Here is a 26,680-nt window from a genome sequence, read left to right on the forward strand (position 1 = left end):
CAAGAGACTTGGCGAGCTCAGAGGAGCTTAGGGTTGGACAAATGGGCCAGAGTCATGGACCCAACCCAGGAAGCCATGACAGGACTCCTGGGTCTTTGAAGGGTGAGTATGCAAAGCAGCTCAAGACAGCCTTGGGGCCGCTGGGCCCGGTCATCAGGAAGAGCTGTGGTTTCTTTCACCCTCTGCAGCTCAGCTCACATCCCTGGCTTCTGCTCGCTCAGCTTCTGGCCTCCTATGAGGAAAATGCCTGTATCATGGGAACATTACAGAAGACTCTGGGTTGGGGTGAGGTAGTGAGAGGACAGAAAGTTTGCATAAACCAGAACATGAGGAAACAGACTTCCTCCTGTCTAGAGAGGGAGATGGGAAGAGGCAGGCACTGCACAGAAGCAGAAAACACAGGGCTGGCATCCAATGGTGCTCACCCCCCATCCTGCCTCATCTCTTCTGGTCCCCACCCAGAAACCCAGAGAAACCTCAACCAGACAGTCTTGAAAGCAGATACAAGCTCCCTGGCCTCTGGGTGAGAAAAGGAAGTTTTATGAAAAGAGGAGAAAAGAAAAAACAAAGTCTGATGTTGCACAACAGGTGAAGTCCTACTCTGCCACACCACAAGGAGTCCATGCTGTCATCTGTAATTCCCTGGTAAAGCATTTCTTCATGAGGGTGTTCAGGCCTACTGCTGTCTTCCTTGGTGATCCGGCCTCTGTGAAGCTGAGTTTCTCTCTTCTCCACACCTCAGGGGCAGGGAGGTGTGGGGAAAGGGCTCCACTGTGAGGGAGGAGGTCCAGATTCTGGCCCTAACCCTGCCTTCTCTCTAATAATGAAACCAGACATCAGCCATGGCTTTGCTCTGGGGTTCAATAGACAAATGAGAGGGTAGATTCCTCCAGATAGGAGACCAAGATGCCCAGAGGGCCCCAGGAGTCTCAATAAGAGTCAGGCTTCCTCTCTCTCTCTTTTTTTTTTGATACTTATTTATTTTGTTTGCCTGCATCGGGTCTTAGTTATGGCACGTGGGACCTTTGTTGCGGCATACGGGATCTTTAGTTGCGGCATGCGAACGCTTAGTTGCAGCATGTGGGATCTAGTTCCTTGACCAGGGATTGAACCCGGGGCCCCTGAATTGGGAGCGTGGAGTCTTAGCCACTGGAGCACCAGAGAAGTCTCCAGGCTTCCTCATAATGTGGCTGGTGGGTGTTGCATCTTTGGTGAAGCCTCAGCCCTCACACTCAGCTGCTGAAGCAGCCCCTCCTCTTGAGATGCCTCACCTCATCATAATCTGTCACCTTGGAATGTGTCCACTTTGCCCTGAGTTTCTCCTGTGGGTAAGTTTGTCTCATCTTCTAGAATGTTCCATTCCCTTCCACACTAAGCTGGAGGGGGTCATTGTCAATGACCCTTCCATTGGTGACTGTATTAGTTTCCTATTGCTGCTGTAACAAATTACACAAACTTGGTGTCCTAAAAAAATACAGTTATGCTCTTAAAGTTCTAGAGGTCAGAAGTCCACAATCTCATCCACTGAGCTGACATCAAGGTGGCTGTGCTCCTTCTGGAAGTTTTAGGAGAGAAACCATTTTCTTGCCTTTTCCAGCTTCTAGAGCTGCATTCTTGCATTTCTTGGCTCGTGGCCTCTTCCTCCATCTTCAAAGCCAGCAGCATGGCATCTTGCATTTGTTTGCACATTGCCTTCTCTTCTGTGGTCACATCTCCTTCTGCACCCTCTTATAAGGACACTTATGATCAGATTTAGGATCCAGACAAATAATCCAGGATAATCTCTTCATCTCAAGATTCTTAACTTGATCACATCTGCAAAGGCTTTTTTACCTTATAAAGGAATATTCACAGATTCTGGGGATTAGGATGTGAACATCTTGGGGGCCATTATTCAGCCTACCACAGAGATCTATACCTTGTCTCAGGCCTGGGGATCATGAATTCTCTCTCCCAACCCCTTCCCTCAGAATGGTGTGTATCTTTCACCAAAGACCATACCCTAACCTTCCTGGCCACCCCAATTACCCGTCCTTTCCCTCTCTTCAGGCCCTGAGGATATTGGTCCAATGGAACTTCCTATGATGATAGGAATGTTCTACATTTGCACCATGCAACGTGGCAGCCACGAACCACATGTAGCCAGTGAGCACCTGAAATGTGACTAGTGCAACTGAGGAATTGAATTTCAAATTTTATTTAACTGAAATTAAATTTAATTGAAATTTAAATAGCTACTTGTGGCTAGTGGCTACGTATTGGACAGCTCAGATCTAGGCAGATGAGAAGTAGAAGACAAGACCAGTCAGGTTCTTTGCTGCTAGCCTCTTCTCACACATTTTGGGATCAGTTCTGCCCCTCCCCAACCTCCTTTTCTCAGTCCCTGCAGAATCTGAAGGAGGTTTCTACAGGAGCTCTGGGATGATGGGAGTGGCTGAGGGCAGGGCAAGGAAGGAAATTGTGTCTATTGGCCCCAGAGAGGTACATAGTCTCAGTTCTGCTTTTGCATCAGACTAAGAACATTCAAACAAGAAATGTAGATCATAACTACAATGAGGTATCACCTCACACTGGTCAGAATGGACATCACCAAAAAGTCTACAAATAATAAATGCTGGGGTTTCCCTGGTGGCGCAGTGGTTGAGAATCTGCCTGCTAATGCAGGGGACACAAGTTCGAGCCCTGGTCTGGGAAGATCCCACATGCCGTGGAGCAACGAGGCCCATGAGCCACAACTACTGAGCCTGTGCGTCTGGAGCCTGTGCTCCACAACAAGAGAGGCCACGACAGTGAGAGGTCCACGCACCACGATGAAGAGTGGCCCCCGCTTGCCACAACTAGAGAAAGCCCTCGCACAGAAACGAAAACCCAACACAGCCAAAAATAAAAATAAATTAATTAAAAGAAGGCTCAACATTTTTTTTTAAAAAATAAATAAATAAATGCTGGAGAGGGTGTGGAGAAAAGGGAACCCTCCTATACTGTTGGTGGGAATACAAACTGGTAAAGCCACTATGGAGAACAGTATGGAGGTTCCTTAAAAAACTAAAAATAGAGCTACCATATGATCCAGCAATCCCACTCCTGGGCATATACCCTGAGAAAACCATAATTTGAAAAGATACATGCACCCCAATGTTCATTGCAGCACTATTTACAATACAGTAGCCAGGACATGGAAGCAACCTAAATGTCCATCGACAGATGAGTGGATAAAGAAGATGTGGTACACATATACAATGGAATATTACTCAGCCATAAAAAGAATGAAATATTGCCATTTGCAGCACATGGATGGACCTGAAAATTGTCATACTAAGTGAGACAAAGAAAGACAAATACTGTACATTATCACTTATATGTGGAATCTAAAAACAAAACAAAACAAATGAATTTATTTACAAAACAGAAACAGACTCACAGACACAGAAAACAAACTTATGGTTACCAAATGGGAAAGGGAGAGAGGGGAGGGATCAATTAGGAGTATGGAATTAACAGATACACACTACTATATATAAAATAGCTAAACAACAAGGATTTACTGTAGAGCACAGGGAACTATATTCAATATCTTGTAATAACCTATAATGGAAAAGAATATGAAGTATATATATATAATATATATATGAATATATAACTGAATCACTTTGCTGTACACCTGAAACAACACATTATAGATCAACTATAGTTCAATAAAAAAAAAAAGAACACAAACAATTTTGACGTAGCTCCCTCTTTACCCTACTTACACGATGAGCTGTCCTTTTGGGGACCATGGAGGCATGGCACAACGAGCACAGAAAAGGGGACTAACCTGGGGCTTGACACTGGCCTTGATGCTCTCTGGGTGGCCTTTAGAAAGTCACTTCTCAGTTCTTATTCCTCAGTTTCTGTACTATGATAGGGCTGGACCAGATGGTCTGAGAGGTTCCTCCCAGCTTGTGAATCAAGATTTAATTGTGCATGTAATTCTACTTGCGAGTCACGTTCTGCCTGGCCCATGTCATAGGAAGTCATGACCGAAGGGCTGTTAAGTGGCCTTGGGTTACTCCCATCACACTCTAGAACCAAATCTGACATCTGTTCTTTTGTCCTCATGACCACACTTTGCATTTGCTTTGGCTCTAGAGGGCCGATCCACTAATCTAATCTGCCTGATGACCCTGGGAGGATAGACGTTATAGCCCATTTTAAGTGAAAAAGCTGAGGCTCAGAGAGGGAAAGAGAGAAACTTCCAGGCGCCAGGCCCCACGATGAGAGCTTTACACATCATATCATAACACCCCTTCAAAGTGAATAATATCACTCCCACTTTACAGGGGTGAAAATTGAGGTCCAATGAGACAAGATGACTTTCTTTTTTTTTTTTTTTTTTTTGCGGTACGCGGGCTTCTCACGGTTGTGGCCTCTCCCGTTGCGGAGCACAGGCTCTGGACGCGCAGGCTCAGCAGCCATGGCTCACGGGCCCAGCCGTTCCGCGGCATGTGGGATCTTCCCGGACCGGGGCACGAACCCGTGTCCCCCTGCATCGGCAGGCGGACTCTCAACCACTGCGCCACCAGGGAAGCCCCCAAGATGACTTTCTTAATGATAGTGAGTGATGGAGGCCCACTTTTCTGATTCTGAGCTGCTTCATCTTCCCTCTCTGTTGTGCTGCTGTTCCTATTTACAGCTTCCCTACAAGATGTTGAAATGATAGCCCTCAGCAGCACAGGTAATCTTTTTGGATCAGCCTTTCACGGTGCACCCCAAGCAGACCTACATGCCTTAGCAAGTCACATCACCTCTGTGCCTCTGTTTCTACATCCGTAAAATTGAGGATAACAGTCCCTACTTCATAAGGGTGTTAAAATCCTTGCTAATAGTATTAAGTGAAGTTTGTATCTCTAGACATTTTAGCCCATATTAAGGACTCAGTAATTGCTCATTCTTATTGTGTTTGGAAACTATTCATAATAGCAGGCAATTCCCTTTACCTCAAATCAAATTAAAACACAAAGAAACTGTCTACGTTTTTAAAACGTTTTATTAACACTTGGACTCAATTGCATTATCCATGTATCCGCAATAGCAGAGAAACAGTGATGGTGGACCATCCCCATGGGGGACACATGTCCTTTGGCAAAACAAACATAAATAGTGGGAAACAACACCAAATACAATAATAACATAGTACGTAATAAAGACTAAATTAAGAGAAGGAACAGGGACGACCGGGAGGGGTCGTGAGTGTGGAGAGGGTGCGTCGGGCTCAGGTGATCTTTCCTGCAGAACACTTGCCCCGGCCTCAGAGCAGCTCAGTTCAGTTCAAGGTCATCCATGTACTCCTGGACCCAGGGATCACTGGGGTTGGCGCACACCTGCCTGCCCTTTTTGGTTTGGAATCTGTGGAGCAAAGAGTGGACAGGTTAGAATCCCATGGGACCTTGCCTGTGGTGGGTATCTCCCTGTCCTTCACCATGGCTCATGCTGGACAGCCTACTGGGTGAGAAGACCCTTCCTGGGGTGCTGCTGGGACCTGATTCCTTGTAACTTCCTCCTTGGGTTTAGCTGTGGCCTCCTGAGTTGCCCAGATTAGGAACCAATGAGTTTTGCAATCAATGTGGACATATCTCCCCATTCATTCCCTGCTGCCCCTAGCAATGACTTTGGCACGTGTTTTCTAAGTATGGTTTAAGAATTCAGCCCACATCTTCTATCATCTTTTTGACCGTCCCTGTTTTCCTGGCCTCTAGCTAACTTCCTCCCCAGAAAGCACCTTCCCCTCCTTTAGCTCCCACCCAGCCCTCTCCAGGTCTCAGCAGGTGACACCATGACCTGTTCCTCACTGCTTTCAGGGAGGCCTTCAGCCCTGACACCTGCCTCCCTACTGCTTCATCTCCCCTCACCTCAAACAGGCCCCCTTTTCTAATCCTGCCCTCACCCTCGCCTCCAAGAAAGGCCCCAGGGTTGATACTCACACGACAGCTGGCTGGGAGCAGAGACTGCTGGTCTCGTAATAATCGATCACAAAGTGGCGAGGAAGCTTCCGCAGGGTGTAAGAGAAGCAGCAGGCAGTGGGAGGGTCTGAGCCCACTGGGAAGAAAGGCCAAGGTGAGACAGAAGCTCTACCCAGAGCTATTCATTTTGGCTTCTAGTTATAGATATTCAAAGGGCATCCCTGTGGATCTGCCAGATCCCCAAATATGGTCCCTTGTATCTAATCCCACCCACTCTGAGTAGGAGTCTTATTCTGAATAGAGAATCCTAGGAGAAGACCACGAAAGGATTCTAGAAGGTTCAGGCTGTATCGGGTCTTAGAGCACAGGTCTAACTCCCTTCATTTTACAGATGGGGAAACCAAGGCACAGAGAGAGACAGGGACTTGCTTAAACCAGTCTATGGGTTGCTGTTTCTTAAGAAAACGGGAATTTGAATATTACTGAGTGTCTACCAGACTCTACGTTTACCTGCAGGCTACTTAGGAATCTTCTCTGCTCCCTTTTGTCGCATCCCCAGATGTTAGTGTTGGACCAGCCCCAACTAGAAAAGTCAGCGCTGCCTACATCCTGACTCAGTGGCAGCTGGAAGAATGGACTTACTTGGTGCTGAGAGAGCCGGAGAGCAGAAAGCAGCTGAGAGCACGAGGAAGGAGAGGACAGTCAGGCAGAGCTTCATGGTCTTGGTTGAGGAGAGACTTGCCTGGAGCTCGGACTGCAGAACCCAGAAGCTTCAGAACCCTTCTGTGCTCTGTGCTGATACTGAGTTGGGAGCCCTTCTTTATAGGAACTCTGAGGCCTGGGACAGAGATGGGGGAGAGTGGAATTTCCAGGGTACAGATGATGTCATGGTGCCAATAAGGAAACTGAAGCTAGCTGGCTGAGGACCTCTGCACAGCTTTCTTTTCCCCAGCAGTGTCATCATGGAGGAAAGCGGAGGGAGGTGTAGGAGAGAAGAAGTGGGCTGAACCCTAGAGGGAAGTGGTATACCAAAGGCAGTGACTGAGGCTTGGGGGAGAATTGCAAACCCAACCAGAAAGATAGAACCTTCACACCTGCTAGAAGGGGCTTGTAGATGAGAACCATCACGCTCTTGGTGGTTAGCACCTCCAGAAGCTAGAGACTTCATGTCAGTCTTTCTAGGGTCACCACAGGCCTGGCCCCAAGAAGGGGAGGAAGCCAGGATTCCATGTCCCACTGCAGGCCTCCTTCTGCTAGGCAGAGTGAACTTCAGTGCCCTGTATATTTCCTTGGGCATAACGAAAGTGTCCAGCTTCTGTCCAGTGTGCAGAAGGCCCCAGCAGAAGTGTAGCTTCCGCACAGCGAACATTTACTATGTGTCAGGCACTAGGCAAGCTGCGTTATACACATACATCTAACCCTACCATAACCCTGAGCAGGGTGTGATTATTCCCCTGAAGCAATGAGATTCAGAGGACAGAACAGGGTTCCGTGATCATCTCAAGGCCACACAGCTGTTAAGTGGCAGTGCCAAGATTTGGACTGAGGTTCATCTGACTCTAAAATCCATTTTCTTTCTACCCTGTCATCTCCAGAACAAATATAGAATGTGACCACAGAGAGAGAAACTGCTGGCCACCTAGGGGCCACGCCACACACAAAGACCCATCTTATCAGGGCTGAATACAGGAAAGGGGTGTGGTCCATCTGTCCCAAAGAATGCAAAAGAAATCAAGATTTCAGTGTGCTCCCTTGGGCCAATAACAGAAAAGGAGAAAGAAATCAGGAAGAATCAAGTTTAGAAGACCCAGATAAAGAATGTTCTTCCAGTATAAACATGGAATTGGATAAAGCTGACAGTGAATTCATCTATGTTACAGATAAAGTATATAATCTAAGCCTGTGGGTGTTTCCCAGACATCCACAGGGAATTCCTTGTGTTCCTCTAAAGCCCTGCCTGGTTCAGCAGCTGCCGTGGGCCTGAAGGTGACTACACGAAGCTTCCAAAGGCCAGGAATACAGCAGTGCATGAATCAGGGCAAATGAGGGCCATTAGGATGATGGGATCAAGACCTCTATCCACCTTCAGCTCAACCACTCTGATCCACCTGCTCACCCACAGTCCCACATTGCTACCTGCCTCTGCTTTGAAAAGGAAGAATGAAGAGTGAAAAGAGGGAGCCAGGCCTCCTGGGTGCTGTAGAGATGTGCGATAGAAGGAGTCAGAGCAGCATCTCGGAGCATTTCAGTGTCACTAAATAAAGTACAATGTCTTCCTACTTCATCACTCTCCTCTCTCCCTGCTCCCACCACCTACACATGCACACAGACTGTACTTCTTTTCTTTATCCTTTCTGTCCTCACTCCTTTCTTCCTGTGAGTCTTGCTTCAAGTGTTCTGATCTTCACCAAGACCCCCATCCCCAACTCTAACACTCTACAATCTCTGATATCACTTATGCAAGTATCTCTCGTGGTCTCTCCTGGTTGATGGAGTTTCATCTTCATGCATCAAGAACCTTGCTTCAAGGGAAGAAGGATGTGTCTCGTGGTACCCGGAATCTACACAGACTTCGTTATCCTGGCATTTCCATTCAACCCAATTGAGTAGTCACCTGTTCTTTGTCAGGACAGACAGAGCTGAATGACGACCCATCGCTGCCCTCAGAGTCCTTAGTCTAGTGATGGTGCTGACAGTGACAGAAATCACTGTCTCGTGAGATGGAATAAGGTATGTGTCATGTCAGAGGTGGAAACAAAATGTCAGAGAGCCCAAAGGATGGAGAAAGCCATCTCTTGGCTGCAAATGAATAGTTCCAGGTCAAGACTAAATCCACTGTGCACTAAGGAAGAGCCCTTGACGTGGAGACCTCCGTCTACATGAGTGGGGAGCGCTGATCTTCAAGCCATGGAAGGACATAACTCTTATGAAAATATGTAAGAAGAATGATGATAGATAAGAGTGGGTGACTAGCCACGCAGTGCGTTTGTTGATTTTTGCCTCCTAGCCTTAGATTTGATCTTTGGCTCATGCAGGCAGAATTTTTTTATTCATGAAGGTCTTAACAATAATGCTGTGTTCACACCAGTGAACGTTCACACAGGGGGTACAAAGGCTTGTGTCAAAATGTTTAGCTAAATCAATGGCCTCCAAGGTTTATACATTGAGGCCATTTCTAAGTAATAGTCGATAGAGAATGATAACCAATGCCTCTCAAATACACAACCAAAAAAGTGCTCATCTCCTCTAGAGAACCTTCCCTGACCTCTCTTCCAACTGAACTCTGTACCTCCCTTTGTGCTACCTCCATCACATCACCTATAAAATATCTGTCTACTTGGTTGTCTCCGCTCCTAGAAAGGGAGTTCCTTAATGCAGAAACTGGGTTATGCTTATCTCTGTGTACACAGTAGGTATTTTTTAAATTTATTTATTTATTTTTATTTTTGGCTGCCTTGGGTCTTTGTTGCTGTGCGTGAGCTTTTCTCTAGTTGTGGTGAGCGGGGGCTACACTTCGTTGCAGTGCTTGGGCTTCTCATTGGGTGGCTTCTCTTGTTGCAGAGCATAGGCTCTAGGCGTGCGGGCTTCAGTAGTTGTGGCACTTGGGCTCAGTAGTTGTGGTTCACGGGCTGTAGAGTGCAGGCTCAGTAGTTGTGGCGGACAGGTTTAGCTGCTCCGTGGCATGTGGGATCTTCCCGGACCAGGGCTTGAACCCATGTCCCCTGCATTGGCAGGCGGATTCTTAACCACTGCACCACCAGGGAAGCCCTACACAGTAGGTATTAATAAGTGTCCAGAGGCAGCTCAAACTACCAGTTTTAATGGGAGGGGGTGTGATAGGTAATATGGACTCTGGACATGAAGTCCATTTAGTCAAATGAAGTATGAATTAACTAGGCATCTGACACTCTATCCAGAATATGATTCCCCAGCCTTGATGGGAGTCACTCCTCCTCCTTCTTCCTCAACCCACATGCCCAGTGGTTTCATGGTAAAGGATACTATTCTAGGACCCAGCTCTTTCCAGCTCAGGGATGTGAGAAGTGACACCGAGAGTTAACCATGGTTCCAGAGAGCCCCACGGGCATCCTGTGGGCCGCCCCCTCACTCCTGAGCAGGGAAGTCCTCCACTTCCCCTCACTCGTGCTGATAAGAGGTTTCCCCTCCCACGCCCTTGACGGCCACTGTGCTCGAAACTCCATCCTGGGAATTTTCACATCTGTTTTGTCATTTTGTCCTCCCAGCCTCCCCAGTGGTCCTGAAAGCAGGACCAGTGGCCACAGCAGTAACAAGACCTTCCAAAGGTCTTTGGATTTCCCTCAGCATATCCATGTCTATGGTTTTATCTGATCCCAAGCTGTTTTGCCATGGCTCAGATCAGGAAGCAAGACCTAGAAAAGTTAAAAAACTTGATTAAGGTTACATAGGATATGTGTCAAGACCCAATTTCTTCCAACTCCTGGTCCAGAGATGACCAAACTTCTTTGACAGGTGTGACCCTTTGAGATCACACGTGGGAAGTCTCTGAAGGTACCAGACTCTCAGAAGAGATTACAATCCTGCTGAGGGGCGGGAAGCAGAGGTGGGCAATCCCGACATGCTGTGCTTTTGTGGAAGGAGAGTGCTGAGATGCAAGTGTAGGAGAGACCATTGGGTGTCGGGACCAAGAGACTTAGCCACTAGGAAGTGGAGTGCCCGGAACTAGAGAATTCCTTGTGAGTGAATGTTGCAACTGCAAAGCCAAGGGGATCTGGAACATATGGTCGTTCTGCCAAGACAATAAACTAAGAAAAGGTAAATCCTTTAGTCTTGCCGATATGGTAGCCAAATCCCTTGGAGAGAATGGGAGCAGAAACTGGATTGCAGATTGAAGCAATAAGTACACAATTATTCGAAGTGCAGGGTTCAGGATGGAGTCCAGAGGACAGTGAGCTGGTTGAAGCTATTCATCAGTGATGGTCCCAATCTTCTTAAAGTGGAAATGTGCCTTTGTCACCGGCCACAGCCTGCTCTTTAGCTGTCAAAGGTGAAGGGCAGGGCTCCCCTGGTGGCGCAGTGGTTAAGAATCCGCCTGCCAGTGCAGGGGACACGGGTTCGAGCCCTGGTCCGGGAAGATCCCACATGCCGCGGAGCAACTAAGCCCGTGTGCCACAACTACTGAGCCCGTGGGCCATAACTACTGAGCCCGCGTGCCACAACTACTGAAGCCTGCACGCCTAGAGCCCGTGCTCTGCAACAAGAGAAGCCATGACAATGAGAAGCCCACGCACCACAACAAAGAGCAGCCCCTGCTCACTGCAACTAGAGAAAGCCTACGCGCAGCAACGAAGACCCAACGCAGCCAAAAATAAATAAATTTAATAAAAAAGAAAAACTTTATAAGAAACAAAATTAGCATGCATGATGTTTCAGTGTGGGGATATTCCAAACTTTTATACCCAAATTTATATTTAACCAATCTGTTACTTAGCCCATTCAGGTTGTTCTAACCTTCTCTATTCTAAATTGAGCTGAGACTTGAAGGATGATTAACCAGGAAGAGTGTGAGGGTGGGGTCATTCAGGCAAAGAACAAGAGACCCGTGCTTTTTAAAATATATAAAATAGATTACTTGAAATATTTCAGTTATAATGATAATAGTAACTAACACATAACACTTACTATGAGCCAGTCATGTTCTAAGCCTTTATAGATATTAATGCATTTCATCCTCAGAGCAGTGCTCTGAGGTAGGTACTGTTATTATCCCCTTTCACACATGAGGACACTGAAGCACAGAGAGGTAAGTAACCTACTGAAGGTAAGTAACACACAGCTCGTACATGACAGATTTTGAAATGATATCAAGAAGGTATGGCTCCAGAGTGTAAATAAATCAGAAAAGAGAAATGTGTTTCTTATAAATTTATGTTAAAGTTTAACGGCCAAATTTGTGTTATTATGATGTAAAGTATCTTTCGGTTTTGCATTTTGCATGTCTTTGAATAGTGCAATCCATGGATTTCTCTCTTTTCCTTAGAAAATTAAGGTAATTAAACAGTGGTTTCCTTTATTTGGTCTAAATACTAATCTCTGCAGCTTTCACGGGATATACCCATGCTTATAGAATTTCACTCTGCCCTGTGATCTACACGAAAGGGAAATTGTGCTTTGCCAAGTGACACCTGGTTCATAAAAAGCAGAGCAGAGACCTGCATTTTTAAGGAATCACATGTAGTTTAGAGAGCTGAGTCTTTGTTTCCAGGAAGTCTGAAGGTGGCAAGAAACAAGGCCAAAGGGGGAGACAGAGGTCAGGTCACAGAGGGGAAGCTTCCATTTCACGCTGGAAACAAGGTAGACTGTTTGAAGGGTTTTCAACAGAGAGAGACAGAGACTGATTTGATCAAAATCACTTCAAATGCCTTGTGCTGGACAAATTGAAGAGAGGCAAATGGAGGAAAAAACAATTGACAGGCCGCTCTTGTCATGACAAGAAGTGACAAGGACCCACCTAAGAGAGTGGGAATGGGAAAGATGAGAAGTAGATACACTTAATTTCAAGTATACAACAGAGTCAGTAGTTGAATAGATGGAGGAGATGAGGGGGAGGGAGGAGTCAGGGTGACTCCCAGCTTTCTGGCTTGGAAACCTGGTAAGAGGGAATACTTTTTACTGAGTCACAGAAGGAGGAGCAGGGGGACAGGTGGAAGGATGTAATCCAGTACCAAGATGTACGCCCTGATCTGCGTGCACGTACATGCACGCACACACACACACACACACACACACACACAAAATGGCCAGAGGAGAATGACAAGAAGAACTCAAGATAGGAAAGGGCCTGGCTGCAGAAAGAAGGGCCTGCGTCAGTGAGACACTGTCTCTCTCGGATGCTAGAAATGGGCCCCCAGGATATTTTCTCTGCCCACATGAAAGGCAGGGCCAAGCCTGCTGCAGCCTGACTCTGTGGACCAAAACTGGAAAAAAGGAGGCCAAGCCCGGGCCAAAAAAGGGTGTCATTATCAATGAGCCCATCCATGGAACCACTGCTGCCAAAGGGAGAGAGCTGAGATTGACGCCTGGAGATGTAGAGCTATGGGACCGGAAACTGGAACGAAACCAATCCATCAGGGCCAGGGCACAGGAAACAATGAGGAGGTGAGCAGAGCCGGACTAGGCAGAGGTGTTGCAGAACCTGAATTATTCAGCCAGAATTCCCTGTTCTCGTGGCTGGGATGTTCTGCTGGACTGAGGTGGGGCCTCAAAGAGGCTGGAACGAACCAGAAAGCTAGGACACAAATCAAGGCCCTCCATGCTGAAGGATCCACCATGTTGACCGTTGGCCAGTTTCTGTGATCACCACGTAAGAGATCTTGGTGGTCCCCAAAGATCAAGACCTTGACACCACGGCCTTTCTGATCCTTTATATAATATTAGTATTTCAACTCCCTAGTGAGACGTTGGGCATAATACACACTGTTCGTCAAATCAATGAACCATTCATTCACCAAATACTTATTAATGCATTGCGATTACTGTTGGAGATACATTGTTAAATAATGTAGACACTGAAATGTAAAACTGACTAATTCCATCTCTCTGATCCTGGGCAAGTCATTTTACCTGGGAACATTAATTTACCTCCTAGGATATTTCTGAGACCCTTCCAACTCATCCATCCTAAGGTTTCCTTACATTATTCATTAAATATGTGCATACGGAGCACATACTCTGCATACAAGTATGTTATTTTCCTGATCCAAATAAAAACATATATGACAAAGAGCTATTTCCTGGTTTTAGGATTGATATGAAAAATCTTACAAATATATAATCACTAAGATAGAATTTTATATTTATCAAAAAGAATAAAATTATAAGACATAGAGACTATGTCAGAAAATTAACCATGTTATAATCAACATGTGTTAGAATTTGGTTTAAGTCCACCAAGACATGGTATGAATTTGGTTTAAAATCAACAGGACATTCAATAGGCACATGAAAAGATGCTCAACATCACTAATTATTAGAGAAATGCAAATCAAAAGTACAATGAGGTATCACCTCACACCGGTCAAAATAGCCATCATTAAAATGTCTACAAATAATAAATGCTGGAGAGGGTGTGGAGAAAAGGAACCCTCTTACACTGCTGGTGGGAATATAAATTTGTACAACCACTATGGAAAACAGTATGGAGGTTCCTTAAATAACAAAAAATAGAGTTACCATATGATCCAGAAATCCCACTCCTGGGCATGTATCCGGAAAAGATGAAAACTCTAACTGGAAAAGAAATAAGCACCCCAATGTTCACAGCAGAACTATTTTCAATAGCTAAGACGTGGAAGCAACCTAAATGTCTATTGACAGATGAATGAATAAAGAAGATGTGGTATACAGACACACAAACAAACACACACACACACACACACACACACACACACACATATGCATGCACAATGGAATACTACTCAGCCATAAAGAATGAAATAATGCCATTTGCTGCAACATGGATGGACCTAGAGATTACCATACTAAGTGAGTAAGTCAGAGAAAGACAAATATCGTATGATATCACTTATACGTGGAATCTAAACTATGATACAAATGAACTTATTTATAAAACAGAAACAGACTCACAGACATAGAAAACAAACTTATGGTTACCAAAGGGGAAAGGCAGGGGCAGGGTTGTGGAAGGGATAAATTAAGGAGTTTGGGATTAGTAGATACAAACTACTATATATAAAATAACAAGGACCTACTTATAGCACAGGGAACTATATTCCAATATCTTGGAATAAACCTTAACAGAAAAGAATATGAAAGAATATATATAACTGAATCACTTTGCTGTACACCAGAAACTAACACAACATTGTAAATCCACTATACTCCAATAATAATCTAAAAATAAATAAAATCAACAGGTCTAGATTTTTGAAGAGACAATTACAAAGATAACTATCACACAATGTGGAAAGTGCTGTAATGGCAGAGCTAAATAATAAAGTCCGTTATCAGAAACGTGATTGACTCAGCAGTTTCCATTTCCTTCTTCTCAACCTCCTCAACTCAGAGACGCCTGCTCTCAGAAACTAAATCACGAGTGTGAACGGGGTTCCCCCAAGAAGTAAATGAGGGAATTCAATTCAGGGTATCGACTGAGGGCTGGGGCAGAGGGGGTGGACGTTGAGGAGGAGGCATTGTCTGTGACCTGGAGTTTCCAGTGAAGCAAATGATAGACTCCATATTCTGGAATTGACAGTAACAAAGGAAGACAGCTGGATGCTACCGCCCCAGTGAAACCTGCCATTGCCCCAAATCTTGCCTTTGCTGCACCTCCCTCGGACCAGCATTAGCAATCATAGGGATGGGATGGAAACACAGCCCATGTGTTTTAAGAGAAGTAACTCTACGGACACAGGAAGGACAGAATTCCTCAGGTGTGGTCTCACTTTGCTTACGTCTTATCTCTTCCATTGTTCTAACTCCATTTGGGGGAATTCAAAGCCCTCTTGGTTTGGTCCTAATGCAGCTTCTTCATCCATATTTGCCCCTCCACTGTGCAGCTACTCTGAAGGACTCACTCCTCCCTCTGACCCAGCAATTTCACACCTGTGACTCTGCATTAGCAGGCCAGGCCATCTACTGCCACAGCATCTATATATGTTCAAATCCTGTGTCTCTTTCAGGACCCAATCAAAATTCCATCCCTTCCGTGACGCCTTTCCCTATCCTCCCAAGGGAGACCATGACTCCCTCTTCCTCACATTCTGAGCTTTCATTTATTTTTCTCCTGAGAATCTTAGCAGTTTCTGTTAAGTGCTGTGGTTATCTGTTTATACTCTACCTGCTCCTACTAGACTGGGGGCACCTAGAGGATAAAGATCATTAGAAAAGATAAACCATAATTCAAAAGAATATATATATATATGTGTATAACTGAATCACTTTGCTGTACAGCAGAAATCAACACAATATTGTAAATCAACTATACTTCAATAACATTTTTTAAAAGATCACTAGAAAGAACTAAATCTATTTCTCAATGTAAAATGTGATTTATGCCCACTAATTCTGTAACAATAAAGGATGGAAAAGAAAATATATACATCTGGCTAAGAAAGCAGACTCTTTCACACCACTGAAATTATGAGTTGAAAAGAATAGGAAAGGAACACTGCTCCGAATTTGGCATTACTTATGTAAATATCTTACAGGTTCCTCAAAATAGTTCAGAGAAATGGAAATCAAGACTTCATTTTAGCAAAGACCATTCGAAAGAAACCTTAGTATATTTATCCAAAAATTCTTTCAAATTAAACATCTGCCAACAACCTACCTTCCAACTGGTGGTGTTGGAAATGTTTTAAGACAGAATGTGTTCATAAATCTGTGGGCTGACCAGGAAGGTAATACATTCTTACTCCAAAAAAAAAAAGAGAAAATTCCAGAAAAATAAGGAAAACAAAATCGCCCATTCATCCGTCACACAGCGTTAAGTACTAATGATGCTTTGGGCATTTATTGCCAATGTTTTTTATTTTTTCCATGCCTAGACCATATATCTGTGTGTGTGTATACACACACACAATTTATGGTTACAATATTTATCGTATATGTGTATATACACATATACACATATATATTTGTATAATTCTTCATCTTATTCAGTTGGTATAATTTTTATCTTACTTTTTAACAACTGATGTTACGATTATATTTATGCTACTTCATTTAGTTTAAGGGCTTAATAACAAACATTCCAGTGGATATATCATAACTGAGTTTATCATTCCCTGATAGAGGAAAATTTAGGTTTCCTTATTTAGAGTTATAAATGTTGCTGGGTCAGCACCTTCCTGCCTGAAGATGCCTCCACATTTGGGCCTGTTTCTTTAGAACTCTTTCCTAGAAATGCGATCTCTAGGTTAGTGGGTATAAATATGTTTAGGCTTCTGACATATTAACACCCGCATCTAATGCCTCTTTATGATTTTCAACTAGTGTTTAACCCAGTGCCCCTGGTCACTCGGTGACTGACGACTGGACACATGACGGAAACATGACCTCATGCTTCCTAGTCCCCTAGCGTGGATTCCTTGATTCAGTCCCTTGCATCCAAGGGAAGCTTGTGCCACCCTCCAGGGCAGTATCACACCTGCCCTATCCTTGTGGTTAGAGCAGCTGGGGAAACGCAGCAGTTTCAGCTCTGTGGAAAGGTCAGAGCTGGAGAAGTCATGAGGGGAAGGGACCAGCTGAGAATAGCCCTGGGTGGACACACACCCCTCTGCCGCCGCTCACAGGGGAAACCATTTCCTCACATGAAACCAGAACAAGTCATGTGTTGCGGGCTGAGACTCGTAGCTGACAGCTGCTATTCTTGGATATCCTGAGCCCCTGTGGTTGCCACGGACCCTGAGTTATGAAACCGTGTGAAAGCATCACGACGCTTAAAAATTTCCTTCCTCACTCCCAGATTCCACTTCCCCATCCATCAGGGCTGCCTATAAAGAGCTGGGGAGATGGCCTCTCACTAAAGAAGGACGCAGGCAGCAGCGAGCACCCAGTCCCACACTCAAGGCCACACTCTGTCTGCGCAGCATCATGGAGGTGCCTGCTGCTGCCCTCGCCGTCCTCCTCTGCCCCACGGCCCTCTGCGGCCAGGTCTTCTCGGCACCATGTGAGTCTGTGCAGTAGTTGCAGGGGTCCCCACACCAAACTTTACTTGGCCTTGAGAGCCCCCAAGAGAAAATAAAGATCTTCTTAAAGGGTTATGAAACATTTTGGCCTTTCTCTTCAAGATTTTAATTTTTATCTTTATAAAGGGGTCCTCAGATCTGGAGCCAGGGTTGGGGAGTTACAGTCCCATTTTACAGATGGTAAAATGGGGACCTAAACAAAAGAGTTGGCAAGAGGCAGAATCCAAATCTGGTTACCGCCCCATGGCGTCAGTCTTCCAGTAACTCACGCTAAGTCCCCCCAAGGGTTTGTCCCTTGGATGTCTCATGAGAGCTGTCCAAGGTTTTTCTTTTGCTGGGGTGTGACTTCTTGAACCAGAAACAATTTCCTGAAGGGAGATGTGATAAGAACAGTCTGTTTGGATGTCTGGAGCACACAGAGAAAGAGAGAGCCCACAGTGCAGAGTCAAAAATAAAGAAGGATGCAGACAGAAACAAGGACAGAGACAGGGATATTTCTAGGGAAAAATGCCCAGCGCCTTCCAGTGACCTGTCTCCCAGTCTGTGCCCTAAGCCAGGCTGTCTCTCTCCTTCCGAGTCTTCCTCATCCTGTTCTGAACTATGACTCAGCCTCATTCTGTCCCTTCCTCCACAGTTGAGGTTGACACCCTAACGGCCCGCTGCTTCTCCTATACTGCCTGGCAGCTTCCTCGCGAATTCGTAGCTGACTGTTTTGAGACCAGCAGCCAGTGCTCCAAGCCCGGTGTCATGTGAGTGCCAGTCTTCCCACCCACCTCTGGGGAGATGGGATGTTGGATGGGAGTCAGCACCCAAGGGCACAGACAGGCCAGGGGCGCCATCCTGGCAAGCCCAGCCCTCCGGGGCCTATCAAGTATACAGGACCCAGGTCTCTGAGCTGTGACCTGACCCGGCCAGGCTTGCAGAGTCAGGGGGTGCTAGGCCAGCCCAGAGGGAGGGAGGGGAAGAAGGAGGCTGCATCCTCTGAGGGGCCCCCTGAGTCAGGGAGAGCGTCTCTCTGGACTGAGGTAGGCAGAGGGTCCCCGAGGGAGTGGCAGGCCCTGGGCCTCCCAGGAGAGAGGGGTGGAGGGGCCACAGGGAGCCCAGGATCCCCCTGCTGGATTCCTCAGTGTGTAATTCTTTTGTCCTTCTCCAAAGCTTCCAAACCAAAAGAGGCCGGCAGCTCTGTGCCAACCCCAGTGAGGACTGGGTCCAGGAATACATCACTGACCTGGAGCCGAATGCCTGAGTGGCCTGGGAGTTTTGAGGAACCCAGTGACCTCAGTGGCCCGACTGGGCAGCAGGGGTCTGAGCCTTGGAAACACCCCTGTCACCTCCACAGCTACCTCTCCCGTGTGCTGCTTGTTTCCAAACAGCAACACTCCGGGACTCGCTCCTAACTTAGATGGCAACTTATTTATATATAGTATTAATATTTAATTTTTGTAATTTAATTGCAGTGTCCCACTGTGTCTGGGACTGTGTGCTCCAAGAGGTCCCAAGACACCTTTTCACAGACCTTCCCCTCCCCATTCACTTGCACTCTGCTGACAATTGACTGTCGGCAGCTTGTTCTACGCAGAGATGGTGCCAATGCCACCAGACTGACAATCGTGTATTGGATGTTTCCGTTCAGTGCTGTGTTCAGCAAAGCGAAATAATACAGATGCTCTTTTGAAAAGTAAACTGGCATTGAGTTTGGTTTTGTTTATCTGGCAAATCAGAATCACTGGTTGACTTTCTCCGAAAGACAAATATCATGATATTGCTTATATGTGGAATCTAGAAAAATGGTACAACTGAACCTATTTACAAAACAGAAATTGAGTCACAGATATAGAAAACAAACTTATGGTTACCAACGGGGAAGAGGGGGATAAATTGGGAGATTGAGATTGACATATACACACTACTATATATAAAAGATAACTAATAAGAACCTACTGTAGAGCACAGGAACTCTATTTGGTGCTCTGTAATGTCCTATATGGGAATGGAGTCTAGAAGAGAGTGGATATGTGTATACGTATGGCTGATTCACTTTGCCATACAGCAGAAACTAACACAACATTGTAAATCACTATACTCCAATAAAAAAATTAATTAACAAAAAGAATCACAGGTTGAAAGGAATAGTAGGTTAAAGAATAGGAAGATGGGAAATGGAGGAAAATTGGGAGAGATGGAAGGGGGCTACCACAGAGCTACTCTGCTTTACACTTGTGAATGAAAACTGTTGCCTGCTGTATCAGTAAACAAAGAATGTTGCAGCCATCAAGCCATCACCTTACAGCCGCCCCCCTCCGGAGGTACGCCCTGAGGGAATTCAGGATAGAAACAAGTTGCCCACCATCTAGCAGTCAGCTGCTGCTGCCACCCTCAATGGTGCATCCTGAGGAAACTCAGGATGAGAAAACACAAGATACTGGCCCCAGATAGCTGAGGTTCATATCAAAAGAATGATCTCAGTGAGCCCAGTCTCCTGCATCTTCCCATACATACAAAAGCACTAAATTCCTTAACCTGAGACAGCTGGTTTTCTTTAATTAACAGTAATCTTTTGATGTTCCGACTACCTGGTCTTTGTTGCAAAAACTCCTATATATCCCGGCTCCCCTCTTGCCTCTTCAGAGCAGTCCCTCAGAGTTATCTGAGGTGCTGTGTCCTGGGCTTAAGTGCTCAGTTTTGTCTATCAATAAAACTTAACTCTTAACTTTTAGGTTGTGCATTTTTTTCAGTCAACACTCGGGAGCCACATTTCCAGAACATTTAAATTACGACTATTTTATGAATCAAATCATAATGTACATGAATGGATACCATTAAGAAGAGTATTCATAATACATATTTACGATAAATCAAACTTTCTGAATAACAGTTACTAACATATTAGAGACTTACTCCAGGCTGAGTGCTTTTCCTGCCGTGTTCATTTGCTCCTCACAATGAAATAGTACAGTTTAAGTACTACTAATATTTTCATTTGACAGAAGAGTAAACTGGGGCTGGGGCTCAGAGAGGTTAAGCAAATTGGCCAAGATCACACAGCAAGTAAGCGGCACAACTGAGTTCCAAAACTAGATTTTGATGTAACTACAGACTTTGCTCTTAACCAGTAACCAAGTTATTTCCCAAAATGTAATCCACCTGTACTCAAATTACAAGCAATGATTGTTTAATCCACTCACGTCAGAATTTTTAGGTGTGGACCTGGGAATTGATATTTCTACCAAGCTTCAGGTGTTCCACATGCATGTTAACAGCTGAGAACCACTGAAATAGTCAATAGAATTCACTGCTCTTTTCCAAATGCAGTGCACATCTGCATATGGTAACAGGTATATTGTACATTATTTTCCATGCTCCACAAAATACATGGCTAATGTTAGAGAAGGAAAAGATAACCAGCCTACATGTGGAGCAGGATTCTGTTTACAGATTTACTGTGACAACTCAGTTATTTAATAGATAGGTTGCCTGAGTTATAACTATAAGAAATGTACACTGAGCTCGGGTCCTTCCGGCAGAAGGAGGAGAAATGCTAAAGACTTGTGTGAAAACCAAACATGTATTAATTTTTATGACCCACAATTGTTTCATGTTGTTTAAAATAATCTAATTTTTGTACCCCAAATTAGTTTAGAATTGTAGTGATGAAACTTTTAGAGTACAATTCAACACTACTGCTAAGCAAACATTAAAATGCACACACTATTGGACCAAGATACCGTTTGCCCTGATTCCATTTCTAGGCATCTGTTTTGTAGCAACACTGCCAGAGGACAGGACTATATATAGACACAAAGATATTCTTTTTTTTTTTGCGGTACGCGGGCCTCTCACTGTTGTGGCCTCTCCCATTGCGGAGCACAGGCTCTGGACGCGCAGGCTCAGCGGCCGTGGCTCGTGGGCCCAGCCGCTCCGCGGCATGTGGGATCTTCCCGGACCGGGGCACGAACCCATGGCCCCTGCATCGGCAGGCAGACTCTCAACCACTGCGCCACCAGGGAAGCCCTCCTTTTTTTTTTTTTCATCTTTATTGGAGTATAATTGCTTTACAATGTTGTGTTAATTTCTGCTGTATAACAAAGTGAATCAGCTGTATGTATACATATATCCCCATATCCCCTCCCTCTTGAGCCTCCCTCCCACCCTCCCTATCCCACCCCTATAGGTGGTCACAGAGCACCAAGCTGATCTCCCTGTGCTATGCGGCTGCTTCCCACTAGCTATCTATTTTACGTTTGGTAGTGTATATATGTCAACACTACTCTCTCACTTTGTCCCAGCTTCCCCTTCCCCCTCCCTGTGTCTTCAAGTGCATTCTCTATGTCTTTGTCTTTATTCCTGTCCTGCCCATAGGTTCATCAGACACAAAGATATTCTTTGCAGCACGGTTTGTAAACAACAAGCAAATGGGAACAACCATTTAAACCAGTAGAAGATTACATCAGAAGAGAATTGAGATGCCCACCAATGGACTATTCTGTGGTTAGTAAAAAGGATAACACACATCTATACCTATGGAAAGTGTCCATAGTATTAGGTGCAAAAGGTATATCTGTTTACATCTAGTATATGCATATATACTCTACATATATGCTACAGAACTATATGTATCGAATGACATTATTTTTGCTTTTATTTTAAAAAACCATATATACATATATATTTACAAAGGCACATATTTGGAAAGATACATATCAAATAGCTAACTATGGTTTCTTAGAGGAAATGGGATTTTTATTCTTTTTTCTTTAAAGGAATGGGGACTCTTCCTTTTTATTTTCTGTACTTTTTATGTGATTTAGTTTTCAATGAGCATGTATTGCTCACCTCTCCAGTCTCATCTTACCCACCCTTCGACAGGTGATATTCCATCCATCAAAACTACTTTCTGGTTGAGATTCTGAGTTGACACAAAGAAAAGAGAGCTAGCTTAGCTCACAGTCTTGATGCCATAATGGCTTTTATATAACGAGGACAATACAAGGAGCAAGTCCTTTCGCCCAAGACTTTCATATCACCCGCACACACGCACACACGCACACACACACACACACACAGAGCTCCTCCTAGAGAACATTTTATGATCCCCTTCCTTTACGGGGGCCCCATTCCCCTAACACCATTACCACCCACACCATGACAAGTGCGAAGATTCTATCAGGAGAATGAGAGGAACAAACTTTGTCCCCAAAGAAGCAGTGAGGCTGTCATCACTTCTTCTCTATTGGCTTCCAGCATCTAGGGACAAACGAAATCTGCTCGTTTATGCTGCACTGCTTCTCAAGGTCCAGCAGCCCAAAGGCTGATGAAAGCTAACCCGTGCCCGATCACTCAACACAAGTGTTGCGAACAAAAAGTGTAAATAGAATAAAGACCCCTGTGAGGGAGCGGGGAGCGTGGGAATTGCACTATTAACCAATGTAGAGGGCATTTCTGAGTCCGAGACTTGACTGAAGTGCTTAGTCAGCCTCTCGGGTTGACCTCCCTGGGGGTTGACCTCCCTGGGGACTGTCCTCTGTGGACACATGTGTGCCAGCGAGGAGCCCTTTTCGGGAGCTGCCAACTTCTTATCCACGTGAGTTAGGAGCCTGGAGTTTGCCTCAGGTGTTGGGCAGCTAACTTCGGCTGTGCTGTGCTGCGCTGCATGCGGGATCTTAGTTCCCCCACCAGGGATCGAACCCGTGCCCCTTGCATGGGGAGAGCAGAGTCCTAACCACTGGACCGCCAGGGAAGTCCTGCAAATAATGCCCATCTAATGACAGCAGGCTTCTGATCTATTCCATGAGCTCAATAACCCAAAAGGGAGAGCTTGCCTGGTCATACACCTTGCATTTTACCTGGTGTTGGGAATGTGTTTCCTAGCATGGGCCTCAATACTACAGTCACCCCTACACCCCTACCTCTAGCCGCGTGGCGGGAGAGCGCTGCCTCCATTCCGGCCCCTGCAGAGATGGAGCAACATGCAAAAGTGATGAATATTTGATGCCCAAAGCCACGCCTTCCCTGCGCCTTTACAAGGAGCTGACTGTCCACTTCAAACAAGGAAGACAAATATTTCACAGGAGACGGTGGAGAGAGGGACTTAGGACCCATAGTCAGAGCTCAGGATTCTCTCCTGTTAAGTCTCTCACCTCCCTGCCTCTATTCACATTAACTTTAGACTGAAGTCGAAATATCTGCATTTACAGCCCTTCGAGACTCCAGATTACTGACAACAGTTGACAGACTGGAAAGGCCTTTCTTAGCAAAGCTGAATTGTTTCCCTTTTTCGATGTCAGATAAGCCCATTTCAAAGCAGCCTGAGCTCTTTCTTAAAGAATTTTACTTAAAGGAAAAAAAAAAAAAGATTTTTACTGAGATGCAATAGACCACAGGTCAACCAGCACCAGGTCAACCAGCACCACAGGTCAACCAGCACCACCACAGGTCAACCAGCACCAGGTCAACCAGCACCAGCAGTACCATATGAGAGCGGTTCTCAAAAGGTCCTGCCCAGACCACAGCAGGAGCATCTGGGAACCATTAGAAATGCAAGTTCTAAGCAAACACCCATCCCCACCCCCGCCCCGGGCTTCCCCCCTTAGGGGGTGGTGCCCAGCAATCTGTGTCTAACAAGACTCCAGGTAATTCCCAGACACACCAAACCACTTCCACTTAACAAAGTCCTCACCAAACTCCTTGCTTTTTCAGTTCAGCTAATCCCATGCTTCAGTCACGAGCTGTTACTTTTAACAGACTCTGTATCTCTGCACAGATACAGAACTCTGTATTTCTCAGGATATTAGTAGTTGCAAGAAGGAAAACAAACAAGCAAACCTACCTCAAAGAGACTGGAATAAATGAACCCTGTGGTTCCAAGATCAAAGGGGACAGGGAGGCTCTGGCTCCAGGAAAGGCTGGATGCAGCAGCCCTGTGATGCCCTGCAGGTCCCGTTTTCTCTTTCTGACCTCCCTTCCATGTACGAGTCCCAGGATAGCTGCCGGTACCTTCCAGTGTCACATGAATTCTTGTTCATTTTCTTCAGGGAAGAGAGAGAGAGAGACACACGCTGTGTCTCCCTTGGGAAAAAAAATCACTAGGTTCTTTCAGATTTGACTGACAGGTAAGAAATCCAATTCCTAACCAATCACTGTGGCTAAGGGGATGGGTTTCATTGATTTGCTTAAGCTAATCAAGGCACATACCTGCATCATGGTTGGATGAATTTCACATAAATCTGAGAATTATGAGCAAGAATCGCTTCCCAAAGGAACTGTGGGTTTCTGGTATCAAGAAGGATGTAGAGTAGGTGCTGGTCAGGAAAAACATGTTCTCACTATGTGTTTGTTTTTCCTATAGATTTTTTCCTTGAGTTAACAACACTAACACTTTGGGTGTGATAAACATGTCTTCTCCTTTGCTCTCTAGATTAGAAACTTTTAGTCTTCTCCGTTCCTGAATGACTTTACTTTTAAGAAAATGCTGATTTGTATATTTCCTGTTGCCCTATAAATGACTATTGCCCAAATCTGAGGCAAAAGAGACATTAAGCTCTTCACAGTGGCACAGTCACCACCAGAAAATAGGGCTACATGTTCATTCATCCCAGGACACACTAAGTGGGGTAGAACTGGTCCTGCCACAAACACTACCCACCCTGCTTCATAAAAGCAGAAGACGGGGGAAAGAGGAAGATGAGAGAACTCTCAGAATAATGAATCATCATTACTGAAATTGCCCATATTGAGGAAGAGAGGAGAATCCTTTACTATTAGACAGACTAAGGGGTAGATGGCAGGGGACACATCATACCTGCTGCTTCTGTTCCCCCTCTTTCCTGGGAACAGCATCCACAAAAAAATATTATATAGAATTGACCACATCCCCAGACATGGGGTAGGTCCTGATTAAAATAAGCCTATTTGCATCTTGGGTATTTTTTTTTTTAACTTATCATTAGAACTTAAGCATTTCCCATGTCATTGTATTGTTTGTAAAGGCTCCCTAAGAGCCAACCAAGTGAAGATACCATAATTTTCTTTGCCATTTCCATATTGTAGACGATTTAAATTGGGTCCAATTTTAAATTGTTATGAATATGCTGGGGACCAAATACTCTTATGCATAAACTTTCTTCCATATTTGAATGTATTTATATAGGAAATAGATTCCTAGACACGGATTATCTTGGTCAAGGGCTAAGCATTTTAAGGTTCCTTATGTATGTTACCCCCATACCTAACATGTCTTTTTTTTTTTTTTTTTTTTGGCTGCATTCGGTCTTTGTTGCTGCGCGCAGGCTTTCTCTAGTTGCATCGAGTGGGGGCTACTCTTTGTTGCAGTGCGCACACTTCTCACTGAGGTAGCTTCTCTTTGTTGTGGAGCACAGGCTCTAGGTGCATGGGCTTCAGTAGTTGTGGCGCACGGACTTAGTTGCTCTGTGGCATGTGGGATCTTCCCAGACCAGGGCTCGAACCTGTGTCCTCTGCATTGGCAGATGGGTTCTTTACCACTGTGCCACCAGGGAAGTCTACCTAACATGTCTTTATCCTCTTTGCTTTGTGTTTATTGAGAGCCCTTGATGAACCTCTCTTGAATGAGTGAGTGTCTGAAAAGCAGCCTGCCCTCTCATCACTCCTGAAGCCCAGGCTTTGATAATACAACTCTGTCTACTTGGGTGTGGTTTAAATTGGGTTGTGCTGCTCAGGACTCATGGCATCATTGCAAACGCCACATCTATGCAGTTAGAACAGCTGTGGAATAACAGAAGTTTCTGCTGGGGGAAATTATGACTATAGGGCTCTACAGAGAAAGAACCAACTAAGTGTGGTCCCACAATGACACATCTCACCTCCTCTCGCCGTGGAAACCACTTCCCCATAAACAGCCCCAGTTAAGTGAGCACTTGAACTATTCTTGCAAATACCCTGAGCCCTGTGGTTACCCAAGACCCCTCTTGCATATACAAGTCAACAAGGCACAACTGGGCTTAAAAACTTCCTCTCTCATCACCCCGAGTTTCTATCTCCCAATAGTCCACCACTTAGGTCTTAAGAGTAGGG

At 45.1% G+C, this 26,680-nt stretch overlaps 2 protein-coding genes across 3 annotated transcripts in view; one reads left to right on the forward strand and one right to left on the reverse strand.

Moving 5' to 3' along the window:
• Positions 1–5,043: 5,043 nt before the first annotated feature.
• The window catches only part of LOC137213021 (C-C motif chemokine 4), a 172,483-nt gene continuing 150,846 nt past the window's right edge, over positions 5,044–26,680 (reverse strand). For both annotated transcript variants that reach the window (XM_067717323.1, XM_067717324.1), the window contains 3 exons: positions 6,585–6,780; positions 5,964–6,078; positions 5,044–5,388 (listed from right to left, as the gene is read on the reverse strand). In XM_067717323.1, the coding sequence (XP_067573424.1) occupies positions 5,301–5,388; positions 5,964–6,078; positions 6,585–6,660 (279 nt within the window). In that variant the 5' untranslated portion in view covers positions 6,661–6,780 and the 3' untranslated portion in view covers positions 5,044–5,300. The remainder of the gene's footprint in view (positions 5,389–5,963; positions 6,079–6,584; positions 6,781–26,680) is intronic.
• LOC137211716 (C-C motif chemokine 3-like) lies at positions 17,538–19,218 on the forward strand. Its single transcript, XM_067714291.1, has 3 exons — positions 17,538–17,613; positions 18,267–18,381; positions 18,788–19,218. The coding sequence occupies exons 1-3, from the start codon at positions 17,538–17,540 to the stop codon at positions 18,876–18,878; spliced, it is 282 nt and encodes a 93-aa protein (XP_067570392.1). The 3' UTR covers positions 18,879–19,218.

Source organism: Pseudorca crassidens, chromosome 19 (genome assembly GCF_039906515.1).
Source record: "Pseudorca crassidens isolate mPseCra1 chromosome 19, mPseCra1.hap1, whole genome shotgun sequence".
In the NCBI taxonomy this organism is placed as follows: domain Eukaryota; kingdom Metazoa; phylum Chordata; class Mammalia; order Artiodactyla; family Delphinidae; genus Pseudorca; species Pseudorca crassidens.